General features: G+C 39.2%; 4 protein-coding genes across 4 annotated transcripts; all 4 read right to left on the bottom strand.

Moving 5' to 3' along the window:
- Positions 1 to 1,089: 1,089 nt before the first annotated feature.
- LOC133144231 (coagulation factor XI-like) lies at positions 1,090 to 3,736 on the bottom strand. Its single transcript, XM_061266782.1, has 9 exons — positions 3,578 to 3,736; positions 3,353 to 3,509; positions 2,698 to 2,807; positions 2,446 to 2,608; positions 2,213 to 2,331; positions 2,017 to 2,149; positions 1,847 to 1,953; positions 1,324 to 1,483; positions 1,090 to 1,259 (listed from the first exon to the last, which is right to left on the bottom strand). The coding sequence occupies exons 1-9, from the start codon at positions 3,633 to 3,635 to the stop codon at positions 1,157 to 1,159; spliced, it is 1,110 nt and encodes a 369-aa protein (XP_061122766.1). The 5' UTR covers positions 3,636 to 3,736; the 3' UTR covers positions 1,090 to 1,156.
- Positions 3,737 to 4,150: 414 nt separating this feature from the next.
- LOC133144232 (coagulation factor XI-like) lies at positions 4,151 to 6,562 on the bottom strand. The gene is made up of 9 exons (XM_061266783.1): positions 6,433 to 6,562; positions 6,210 to 6,366; positions 5,747 to 5,856; positions 5,491 to 5,653; positions 5,273 to 5,391; positions 5,077 to 5,209; positions 4,905 to 5,011; positions 4,385 to 4,544; positions 4,151 to 4,320 (listed from the first exon to the last, which is right to left on the bottom strand). The coding sequence occupies exons 1-9, from the start codon at positions 6,488 to 6,490 to the stop codon at positions 4,218 to 4,220; spliced, it is 1,110 nt and encodes a 369-aa protein (XP_061122767.1). The 5' UTR covers positions 6,491 to 6,562; the 3' UTR covers positions 4,151 to 4,217.
- Positions 6,563 to 6,994: 432 nt separating this feature from the next.
- On the bottom strand, positions 6,995 to 8,876 carry LOC133144260 (glutathione S-transferase A-like). The gene is made up of 6 exons (XM_061266823.1): positions 8,634 to 8,876; positions 8,503 to 8,568; positions 8,288 to 8,393; positions 7,546 to 7,661; positions 7,360 to 7,445; positions 6,995 to 7,286 (listed from the first exon to the last, which is right to left on the bottom strand). Exons 1-6 carry the CDS (start codon positions 8,799 to 8,801, stop codon positions 7,151 to 7,153), a joined length of 678 nt encoding a protein of 225 aa, XP_061122807.1. The 5' UTR covers positions 8,802 to 8,876; the 3' UTR covers positions 6,995 to 7,150.
- An 898-nt stretch (positions 8,877 to 9,774) lies between these two features.
- Positions 9,775 to 11,876, bottom strand: LOC133144261 (glutathione S-transferase A-like). The gene is made up of 6 exons (XM_061266825.1): positions 11,639 to 11,876; positions 10,785 to 10,850; positions 10,605 to 10,710; positions 10,294 to 10,412; positions 10,141 to 10,223; positions 9,775 to 10,082 (listed from the first exon to the last, which is right to left on the bottom strand). The coding sequence occupies exons 1-6, from the start codon at positions 11,804 to 11,806 to the stop codon at positions 9,950 to 9,952; spliced, it is 675 nt and encodes a 224-aa protein (XP_061122809.1). The 5' UTR covers positions 11,807 to 11,876; the 3' UTR covers positions 9,775 to 9,949.
- Positions 11,877 to 12,085: the final 209 nt, after the last annotated feature.

Below are 12,085 nucleotides of genomic sequence, written 5' to 3'. Positions count from 1 at the left end.
ATGGTGTCGTGCCGCATGAAAACAATCACGAGGGGATGAGAGAGACTTGTGTGCTCGCCGGAGAATGCTTTGATCGACTCCAGGATGCAATGTCTGTGGTTTGCGGTCCAAAAATGTGTGTGTTCTGCAACGTGCACTTTGTTTATTCCAGCCAGTGTGCTGGCAGGCCAACGTTGTGCGCTCGTTGCCCCGTGTTTGCTTCGCCTTCCAGAAGGCTTTTGTTTATGCGGAGCCAAGCGTGTGCGTGTGTTATGCGAGTCTTAGGGGGCTGGCGTCAGGACTGAACCGCTGCGGCGGCACGGCTCTCGTGCAAGGTCGGCCGGCGGTTGCACGGATGGGATTGCGGCGGAATGTTTGTGGAGGACGCGAGTGCACACACATGGGCACACTCTTGCACACACACACACACGCACACACACACGCAGTCTAACTGGCAGCGCTCTGACTGGAGGAGCCAGAGTCACCACCACAGCTTCCAGAGTGCACGACCACAGTCACACTGCACGGAGGTTCCCACGGGGGAGGGGAGTCGGGAAGACGCGGCAATAATTTGCGTGTGTGTCGGGCGTGTCTGTGAGAACGACTTTGAATGCGAAGCTTAGGGGTAGTTCAAGAAAATATCTATCTGAGATTGAGAAAACTTTTACTATTGTGCGAAAATAAACATGTTTACTATTTGCGTGTGTGGTAATATTCAAAAACTTTTTGCATCATAGGAACAAAAAGAAAATCCATTGTCTTGAGTGGCTTATCAAGTTTAAAATCTAACATTATTTATCTCAGCCTCCACTATAAGCAATTTATTTAAAATCTTCTGAAAATTAATAAATTAGAACAAAAAATAATAGTAAATCATATTGGGATGTTTGATATAAAAAGTTGTTTTGCGGAGCAAAAAATAAAAGTCCCAAAATAACAGAAACCAGATTTGTTTTGGAGTTGAGCAACCTCTGCTGCCAAAAGAGAGAACAACCCACTAAACCTGATTGACAACTAAAGTGTTCATGCGTAAAAAAAATGAAAACCCAAACAAGAATAAAAAATAATAATAATTCTCGTCGCAAGGGCTTAATATCAGATATCAAAGAGTAATTTTGAATCATTTATTTTCTTCAAATTTAGATGGACGAGACGTATTAGTCAGGATGTTAATGGTTTAAATGCAGTTCCTCTTGGTGAACCCAGAAACCACATTGTCCAGTTTGGTAACTTTGGGAGGAGCCGGCATGGTGGTGACGCGCTTGAGATAGCAGTGACGCCTGTCGGAAAGAACTCGTTTATGTATCAATCATAGAGGCAGATGGAAAGCGCCATATTCCGTACCGGTAAGAGGAGTCGCTGAAGTTCTCGTTGAGGTATGTGTAGAACTGACAATTTTGATCGATGGAACACGTCTTCTCGCACGTCTCTACGTCGTCCATCAGTTCGAAGCGAATATCCGAACCATAGAAGTCGACTTCCTCAAGAGCTGTCTTTACCCAATCTGTTGAGAAATTGGTCACTGTAAATGTGCAGACCTTATTTTAACAATAGCCCAAACCTATCTTACTTTTTTTTTTTTTACAAATAGATATTACAACTCCCAACAATTTTCAAATTAAATTAAGGCAATACCGCAAGACATCCAGCAAGTGGCACTAGAGTTAATGTTCTGAATACCATAGTAAATAAAAATTGTAAGATTAAAGTTTAATAAATAATGAAAATATTGGCTGCATGATAGCACGCACGGATCTTTCCAAGGCAAATATAATGTTAATATGAGGCTAGCTGCTACTTTAGCAAACCATCTACATAAAGTCAAACAGTTCTTTATTTTAAGTTTTAAATTTTAATTTACACTCACTGGCATCTTGTTGACAGAAGTGTGTTGCTATCCCAGATGTCACACCTTCTTGGGACTTCATCACTACTTGATTGGGATCGTTTTTCAGTTGACAAGTGAGGGAATTGCTGCAAAAATATAATAAATAAATTATTCTATTATCATTAAGTGGAAATTTGTTATTTGACTACCTCTGGAAGGAGAAGTAAGTACATTGTGGATTTGCAGAGCACAAGGCCAGACAGTGCTCTGGCGTACCGGCAGGTTGTGACTCAAGCGCGCTCCCCTCGAAGTCCGTGTTCGAGAAAAGTTTCTCGGAACATGCTAAGAAACAACAAAACGGTCAAGAATGTGCATGGAATTATCTTGCCTTTTTTCTTTTCTTACCTATGTCAGAGGGCTGACTAAACTGGACACTGTGAGAGAAGCCGGACACCACGCCGGGCTTCCTGTTTACGTTTAAGGTCCTTGGTATGGGCCAGCTGAATTTTAGGTGGCATTTATATCTAAAAGAAAAGTTTTAGTTGGTGTTTACGATTGTCACATTTTGATCAAACAAACAATAGCAAGTAAAGAAATTCGTTCTTTTTTTTCACTCCAAGTCCATTTTGTTCATTTACCTGATATTCTCATTTGCGAAGTCCTTATTGATGAATGTAAAAAAACGGCAAAAGCGGTCTTTGGTGCACACTCGCTGACACTCCTGGTAGCTGTTCGTGAACAAGGCCCGATAGTCTGCCCCAAAAAAGTCCACGTTCTGGTACACGTTAGGCAGACAGGGCACTTGTAGACAGAAAGACAGTTTAAAAAAAAAAAAATAGCATATTTTAAAATTAGGCAAATTTGATATGAATTGGGGTGGGGGGGCATACTTGGTTCTGGGTTGCAGGATTTGAGAGAATATCCAGAGGTGACACCAACGAGAGGGGTCTGGACGTCGGGCTCTCCGGAAGGCGTTGTCTTGAGGTAGCAGTGGAAGTGCCTGAAAAGAGGTCCGGAAAAATTTTATTACTTCCAAAAAGTTTGCATATAGATCAGGATGAACCTTAACAGGTCAACTTTATTGGACCTTCTGTCCAATTGTCCAGTTGATTGTTTGCACAACTTGCATGTAGAACAGCAAATATTGACAACAGGTGTTTGAGTCTTGAATGGACCAATAACATCCCTGCTTCAATATTTTTTGTTTTAAGCAGGCCTCCTCCTTAGTCTGCTTGCATGTTGACGTCACTTCAGTGAATACAGTAATCCCTCGTTTATCGCGGATAATTGGTTCCAAAAAGTTAAAAAGATGCTAATTCGCGATCGTGCTAACACGCCAGACCGGACTTCTAAAGGAATGTAAACGAACATTTGGAGCAATACTACATTGTCCTAAAGATTAGACACATGTTAGCTCAATTTTTATTTTAATTTGGAAAAAAAAAATCCGCGATGTAGTGAAGCCGCGAGAAACGAAACGCGAAGTAGCGAGGGATCACTGTATTACATAGAAATTTGACTTGACTAATTCCACTTCATTTTTACCTGTCATCAACGGTCCAGTCTGGACGTAAGAATGTAAAGAAGAGACAAGACGGGTGCTGTGTGCATAAATGCTGACAGTGCTGAACATCAGGAGAATACTCGAATTTAATGTCCGCTCCCGGAAAGTCAACGTTCTCCAACAATTGTGGTGGGCATTCTAGAGAAACAAGGAAAAAAATAATACTATGTACATAGACAACAAGCCACATAGAAATAAAATTTTACCTTGACTCAAGGAGAGACTTATAATCGAGAGAATACTTAGAATAAAAAGAGCGTCCATTTCATCAAGTGAGTCCAAAGAACCTGTCAGGAAAACCGGGTCCTTTTTTTTTTTTATATGGCGCTCAACCTTTTTGCCGATTGGCTAACGTGGTTGCACAATGTTTGCAGACAAAAGAAATCGTTTGAAACAATACTGGTTGAGAAATTTGTGTCGCAAACATTGCGGTGATGTAACAAATCTGTATTTAGCCAAAAAATGTTTAAAAAAAAATTCCCACAATCTTTTCTGCGCTTCAAACCTGTTGTATTCTATTATTTCACCGCCAGAGAGCACAAAATACCAATATAGAGCGAATTTGGAACAATTCCGCATGGTTTTAACATGTTTTGTGGATGTGGGAAGAAGATTTTGTTTAATTCGTGTCTATCACTTAAATTCTGCCAAAAGAGAACACAACCCACTAAACCTGATTGACAACTAAAGTGTTCATGCATAAAAAAAATGAAAACCCACACAAGAAGAAAAAAAATAATAATTCTCGTCGCAAGGGCTTAATATCAGATATCAAAGAGTAATTTTGAATCATTTATTTTCTTCAAATTTAGATGCACGAGACGTATTAGTCAGAATGTTAATGGTTTAAATGCAGTTCCTCTTGGTGAACCCAGACACCACATTGTCCAGTTTGGTAACTTTGGGAGGAGCCGGCATGGTGGTGACGCGCTTGAGATAGCAGCGACGCCTGTCGGAAAGAACTCGTTTATGTATCAATCATAGAGGCAGATGGAAAGCGTCATATTCCGTACCAGAAAGAGGAGTCGCTGAAGTTCTCGTTGACGTATGTGTAGAACTGACAATTTTGATCGATGGAACACGTCTTCTCGCACGTCTCTACGTTGTCCATCAGTTCGAAGCGAATATCCGAACCTTGGAAGTCGACTCCCTCAAGAGCTGTCTTTACCCAATCTGTTGAGAAATTGATCACTGTAAATTTGCAGACTTTATTTTAACAATATCTTAAATTTTTACAATTTTTTTTTTTACAAATAGATATTACAACTCCAAACAATTTTCAAATTAAATAAAGGCAATACCGCAAGAAGTCCAGCAGGTGGCACTAGAGTTTATGTTCTGAATACCATAGTAAATAAAAATTGTAAGATTAAAGTTGAATAAATAATAAATATATTGGCTGCATGGTAGCACCCACGGATCTTTCCAAGCCAAATATAATGCTAATATGAGGCTAGCTGCTACTTTAGCAAACCATCGACATAAAGTCAAACCGTTTTTTATTTTAAGTTTTAAAATTTAATTTACACTCACTGGCATCTTGTTGACAGAAGTGTGTTGCTATCCCAGATGTCACACCTTCTTGGGACTTCATCACTACTTGATTGGGATTGTTTTTCAGTTGACAAGTGAGGGAATTGCTGCAAAAATAGAATAAATGATAATTATTCTATTATCATTAAGTGGAAATGTGTTATTTGACTACCTCTGGAAGGAGAAGTAAGTACATCGTGGATTTGCAGAGCACAAGGCCAGACATTGCTCTGGGGTACCGGCAGGTTGTGACTCAAACGCGCTCCCCTCGAAGTCCGTGTTCGGGAAAAGTTTCTCGGAACATGCTAAGAAACAACAAAACGGTCAAGAATGTGCATGGAATAATCTTGCCTTTTTTCTTTTCTTACCTATGTCAGAGGGCTGACTAAGTTGGACACTGTGAGAGAAGCCGGACACCACGCCGGGCTTCCTGTTTACGTTTAAGGTCCTTGGTATGGGCCAGCTGAATTTTAGGTGGCATTTATATCTAAAAGAAAAGTTTTAGTTGGTGTTTACGATTTTGGTCAAACAAACAAAAGTACAGAGATTTTTTTTTTTTCACTCCAAATCCATTTTGTTCATTTACCTGATTTTCACATTTGCGAAGTCCTTATTGACAAATGTAAAAAAACGGCAAAAGCGGTCTTCGGTGCACACTCGTTGACACTCCTGGTAGCTGTTTGTGAACAAGGTCCGATAGTCTGCCCCCAAAAAGTCCACGTTCTGGTACACGTTAAGCAGACAGGGCACTTGTAGACAGAAAGACAGTTTAAAAAGAAAAAAAAGCAAATTTTAAAATTAGACAAATTTGATGTGAATTAGGATGGGGGTAGGGGGCATACTTGGTTCTGGGTTGCAGGGTTTGAGAGAATATCCAGAGGTGACACCAAGGAGGGGGGTCTGGACGTTGGGCTCTCCGGAGGGTGTTTTCTTGAGGTAGCAGTAGAAGTGCCTGAAAAGAGGTCCAGAATTTTTTTATTACTTCCAAAAAGTTTGCATATAGATCAGGATGAACCTTAACAGGTCAACCTTATTGGACCTTCTGTCCAATTGTCCAGTTGATTGTTTGCACAACTTATGCACAAATATTGACAACAGGTGCTTGAGTCTTGAATGGAACAATAACATCCCTGCTTCAATATTTTTCTTAAGCAGACCTGGTTTTATTTTGACTTTTAAATGTTTTATTGTAATTTGGAAATAAAATCTGCGATGTAGTGAAGCCGCGATAAACGAAACGCGAAGTAGCGAGGGATCACTGTATTACATAGAAATTTGACTTGACTAATTACACTTCATTTTTACCTGTCATCAACGGTCCAGTCTGCACGTACGAATGTAAAGAAGAGACAAGACGGGTGATGTGTGCATAAATGCTGACAGTGCTGAACATCAGGAGAATACTCGAATTTAATGTCCGTTCCCGGAAAGTCAATGTTCTCCAACAATTGTGGTGGGCATTCTAAAGAAACAAGAAAAAATATAACTATGTATATAGACAACAAGCCACATAGAAATACATTTTTACCTTGACTCAAGGAGAGACTTGTAATCGAGAGAATACTTAGAATAAAAAGAACATCCATTTCTTCAAGTGAGTCCAAGGTGGAACTGTCAGGATAACAGGTTCCTCTTTTTTTTTTATATCCCGCTCAACCTTTTTGCCGATTGGCTAACGTGGTTGCACAATGTTTGCAGACTAAAAAGAAATCGTTTGAAACAACACTGGTTGAGAAATTTGTGTTGCAAACATTGCGGTGATGTAACAAATTTGTATTTAGCAAAAAAAAATTAAAACTTTTTCCACAATCTTTTCTACGCTTCAAACTTATTGTATTCTATTATTTCGCCGCTAGAGAGCACAAAATACCAACAAAGAGCGAATTTGGAACAATTCCGCATGGTTTTAACATGTTTTGTGGATGTGGGAAGAAGATTTTGTTTAATTAGTGTCTATCACTTAAATTCTGTGTTGGCACTTATAGATCAAAAATATTAATTTATTTTGTTTTTTAGAACATACTGCTTTACTCATCAAGTGTATTATCTAACCATTTCAATACTTGAAAGACCACAGATGGACCAACACATTATTTTATTTGAAAGTAAGCTTTTATTGACTTTCATGGCACCAAAGCTGCCGCTTAAACTACAGGAGTAACATGTTTTAAAGGCATTAAGAGTCATGATTGACATCCAGTGTAGAGAGGGATCATCTAAATGTGATCACACCTCAGTAAAAAAACTTAGCTAGAATTTTGGATGTCTTTGAACAGGTCTTTTTTCTCTTTCCAGACAGCCGGCCAGGTTTTTTTGATGCTGGGTCGCTCCTTCAGCAAATTGTGATATTTAGCCAGGTACGGGAAACGACGTGGACACAACCTGGAATATAAACAGATTTGTTTATTTAATGACTCCCTTTTGGGAAATTATTAACAAGTTTTGCCACACTTACCCCATTTGGAAGGCATAGGCAATGGCGGGGAAAGCCACAACATCAGCCATGGAAAAGTTCTTTCCTGTCAGGTATGGTTCAGTCTTCTGCAAAACAGAAAAGTCCGGTTACAGAATAATCTCAACACCTAGATTATGCAAAAAAAAAAAATTTCAATTAAATGTATTTTTCTGCTTATTGTTTTACCTTCAAGTATCCCTCCCACAGACTGAGCTCGACAGCCACAGCCTCTTTGTTCCTGTTCTTTGCAGCCTCGAACCTCTCACCTTCCGGAACCTTCCATTCGTAATAGATGACATTACCTGCAAAATGCCAACAAGTCTTTTTAGAAATCAGATCAAAACAGATTAATGAGATCTTGTGAGTGCAGACATTTATTTCTGTATTTTATGTTTTAAATTGCTGTTGACTGAATGCAAATATATTTTTCCCCCCAAAATATTTTTTAAATAAGTACTGTGAAATTTTGAAAAATTACACGTTTTACCACTTTTTTCTTTCCACAATTCAGTGGACAGCAATTTCTTCCGGTGTATACACCGTGGCCACAAGGGGGCAGTATAATACAAGGAAATAGTGTGGCCTGTCTTAACTTCCACTTCCTAAATAGAAAAGAAAAAAAACCTTCCTATTCTTAAAGTGGCCCAAAACACCTCGTCTTATGATTTGGCTCGCCACTCCTAGCATGTGATCCTTTGTTGGATTAACATCTATGATCTTTTATCCATCCCTGGCGCCCTGTTTGCCACGAGTGCGTGCAATTCTCTTGGGGTGGCCTGCAGCTAATGAGCTTCCCTCATTATGGGGGACGAGCATGTGATGATGCCGAGAGCACTGAACTTTGAAACAATGAGCGCTCAAGTGTTAAATCACGAGATGCAATAAATGAGAAACTTGCAGAATGAGTCTGATTTTTTTTTTTGCATACCGAGCTTATCGCCAAGCGGGACGACCTCGAACAAGCGCTGGTACATCAAGGCTTGTTCATTCGGGCAGGTTGGGATCAGCTTGGTTCCTTGCTCCTTGAATTTTGCCTGTAATATGTTTGAAAAAGTTGTGCACCCATGTTTAAAAAAAAAAAAAAAAACGTGCACCCAAATTTCTGAATTTAGAAAGTAGTAATTTTGCCACTTGTGGTCTTACCTCCAAGTACAAGCAAGCAGCGTAGGACTCACTGATGACAAGGTCCCCATGTTTGAAGGTCGGGAGCTTTAGCAAACAAATAGTTTAAAAAAAAAGTTGCAGAACACAATGTTGCATGCAAGCGAACTTACTTGCCCCCTGGGATTCAGGTCGACCACAGCCTTCGACTTGTGCTCATTCTTCTCAAAGGAGAGAAGATTGCTCTTGTAGTCGGAGAGATTTTTCTCCTCCAGGGTGATCATCACCCTCCAGCACGGAGGAGAACCACTGCCCCAGAAAAGAGTCATATCCTTGGCCATGTTTGCAGCGAAGTCTCAAATCTGCACCGTGCGTCACTTTGCGGATGAGGGAGGGAGTGTGTGGTGGTTAGGGAAATGTCGGTTTATATAACAAAGTGTGGAGGTGTGCCAAATTTTTCGGTTACACCGGAAAGAGTCCCACAACAAAAGCATAGTCACGCCCCCAGATTCGATTTCACTCGATATAATAAAAGTTTGCATATTAATGCAAACACTCCGGTTAAGAATATTCACAATTGCATTTAAATGCCTCTGAAATGTCATTTTTTTAAGCTATAAGAAACTCAACGCGTCACCTTACCAGAAGAGGGAATCATCTTGACTTGTACTTAATCTTTGAGGCTTTCGGTCGTAATATCTAACCATATAAACAACACTTAACCCTGCTCCCATATTTTATCTTCCAATATATTTATGATATGATTTATTGCAGCTTCATGTTTTGTTTTGTTTTAATTAAATGTCATGATGACTCAGCACTTTTTCTTGGCATCTTTGCAGCTATCAAGCGTGTGCACAAAAGGCAATCCGTGCAAATCATAATAAAACTTATAACAAACGTGTTTTTTAATCATATTTGATATTATTGTGTCTGGTAATGTTTGCTCTCCATAACTTTAAAACAAATAAATCTACGAGTAAGTACGTGTACGTGTCCATAGCAACATTCCCCTTTTGAAGTGAACCTGATCCACAGTTGAACAAGGCAGATCAGCTCCGATTACCGCAGTTATTCATTATGCATGTTTTACGATACTTCGGTTTGTAGGCTGACAAGACCCAATCCAATTTCAAGCAATTGAATCAAACAAAAACCTTTGCATATATAAATATTAATGATCAAATATTAGGTTAAAAAAAAGCACAAGGTCACCATGACACAGCGAAATGACGGGCATTAAAAACCTGTCGTGCTACAATTCAGGTGTGACGGCCATGTTTTTGTTTGCACAAAACAAACACAGCAAGATAATTCATTTAAAGTGCATGATTTTATTTTAACTTGCAAGCATAATGCCTTTGAATGATTGAATTATTAGCATAAAAACGTCAGTTTTACGGGCTATTTTTGAAACAACAGCAATATAAGATTGCGTCATAAGTGGCGATAGTGCAAATTAAAAAATTTTAAGCCTGTGACGTGCATGTTAGATGTCTTTGAGCGTGTCTTGACCCTTGGGGTACTCCAGCCAGTGAGGAGGCCAGCTGGCTTTGATACTGGGTCGATCCTTCAGCAGAGCGTAATACGCGGCCAATTTGGGGTAGCGCTCAGGCGACAACCTGAAAAGAAGACAAAGCTCAGAATTATGCTAACCGATAGCCCAACCACCCAACTCACCCAAATCGGTAAAGATTAGCAACAGTTGGGAACACCATCACATCGGCCAATGTGAAGGAAGAACCCACCAGGTGGGATCCCGTCTGCAAAGCATGTTTGACAGAAAAATAAAAAAAAAATTTTTGATGTGTTTTGGATTTCCATCATGCTCACCTTGTCCAGGTAACCTTCCCAAAGGTGCAGCTCAGTGATGAGATTTTGGCAGTTTCTCTTCACGGCGGAGGCGAGCCTCTCGCCTTCGGGCACATAATACTCGTGGTAAATAACGGCACCTAAAAATAAGACAAGAAGACAAACAGCTTTACTCAACAACCAAGCCGCTAATTAATTCCATCGGGAATGGTGCCATGTCATCATTTTGAGGATGATGTTGAAAATGATTGCGTATTTCTTTTCATCCTATTCAAAACTAGTAATGATTAAAAGTTACCAGCAACTCTTTTTCATTTAATTAATTATCTTACCTAATTTGTCATAAAAAGTGAGGCCCTCAAACATGCGCTGGTACATGATGGCTTGTTCATCGGGGCCATCTGGGATCAGTTTGCTCCCCTGACTCTTGAACTGGTTCTACCGACACAAGTCAACAAGATGCATGTTAAAACATGCTTTTGAGCCTTTGTATTTATTTATTTTTAACTCACCTCCAGATAAAAACAGGCTGCGTAGGATTCATTCAAAATGTTGTCTCCATGTTTGAAAGAAGGAAGCTGAAAGAATTCATTTATTGAGCATATTTACGCAAAATACACAATTTGCATCTACTTACATGTGTCCGTAATAAAAATCATAAATACTTTTGCTCAATGAGACCTGAACTGTTTGGAATGTCCTGTAAACGTCCGTCAGTAGTTAAAAATATCATATATATAGTATATTAGAAAAAAATGTATATATAATAACGCCCTCTAGCGGTACTCGAAAGAAGCACTGCCCAGACAGAGCAGTTTGTATTGTGAAGGTTCAGTATTTCATTATTTAGGTTCAGTTTTTATTTAATATTACTTGCATGTGCGTCATATAATTTTGTCGTTTTAAAATATTATTTTTTTCAAGCACGGTGTTGTGTTGGTTGTAAAACCGATCTAATTTTTTAAAAGAACCTTTTATGAATATGGTAATTCGTAAATTGTGACAAACAAAGCAAGCCACTTTGCCTCAAAGTCTTAATTTTGAAATGTTTTAATTTTCATTTATTTATTGCAAGTCTTGCAGTGATCTCTTATTTATTTATTTAAGCTGTATTCTTGTTTTTTTTTTCATGCATGTTTATGTGCACATTTTTGTATTTTGGCGTCCTACAAATAAACTAAACTAACTCAATACAGGCCGAATGATAGCTCTGCATTTGATGATTTTGCACTAACTGTAAAATTACATTGCCGAATTCTATTAGCTGGCGTAAATGTCAAATATTTAAATTATTAAATATTAAAGTTCATATTATATTGTCGTCAATTCTGGCTTTGATCTAATCGCCATCAATGCACATTCCTACCTGTCCCCTGGGGTTGACAGCCAAAACGTCTGGTGACTTGTGTTCCAGTTTTTCGAAGGAGAGCAGCTTTTGTTTGTACCCTTGCAGGTTCTTTTCCTCCAGGGCAATCATCACCCTCCAGCACGGAGCAGAGCCGGAGCCCCAAAAAAGAGTCATATTTTCGGCCATGGCTGAAGGAACTCGCTGCAAAGTAACTGGACACGTAGGTTTATTATGGTCTTGATAAGATTAACTTCTTCAACGCCGCCTGTATGACACCGTTATATACGATGCTGCCCTCTTGTGGACAAGAGTGCCAATAGCCAGGATTCGTCATCGTAGGCGCATTATATCTCGAATTATTTGATAAATTTGTCAATAATATTGAGATAATATTTTCTGGAAATGCTGGAAGAATTAGGGAATTATAATTTTACAAAATAATTATGGAAGTACTATGAATGTATT

The sequence above is a fragment of the Syngnathus typhle genome, linkage group LG20 (assembly GCF_033458585.1).
Source record: "Syngnathus typhle isolate RoL2023-S1 ecotype Sweden linkage group LG20, RoL_Styp_1.0, whole genome shotgun sequence".
Classification (NCBI taxonomy): domain Eukaryota; kingdom Metazoa; phylum Chordata; class Actinopteri; order Syngnathiformes; family Syngnathidae; genus Syngnathus; species Syngnathus typhle.
Note: the sequence above shows the minus strand (reverse complement) of the source record. Positions and strands in the feature narration are given on the sequence as shown.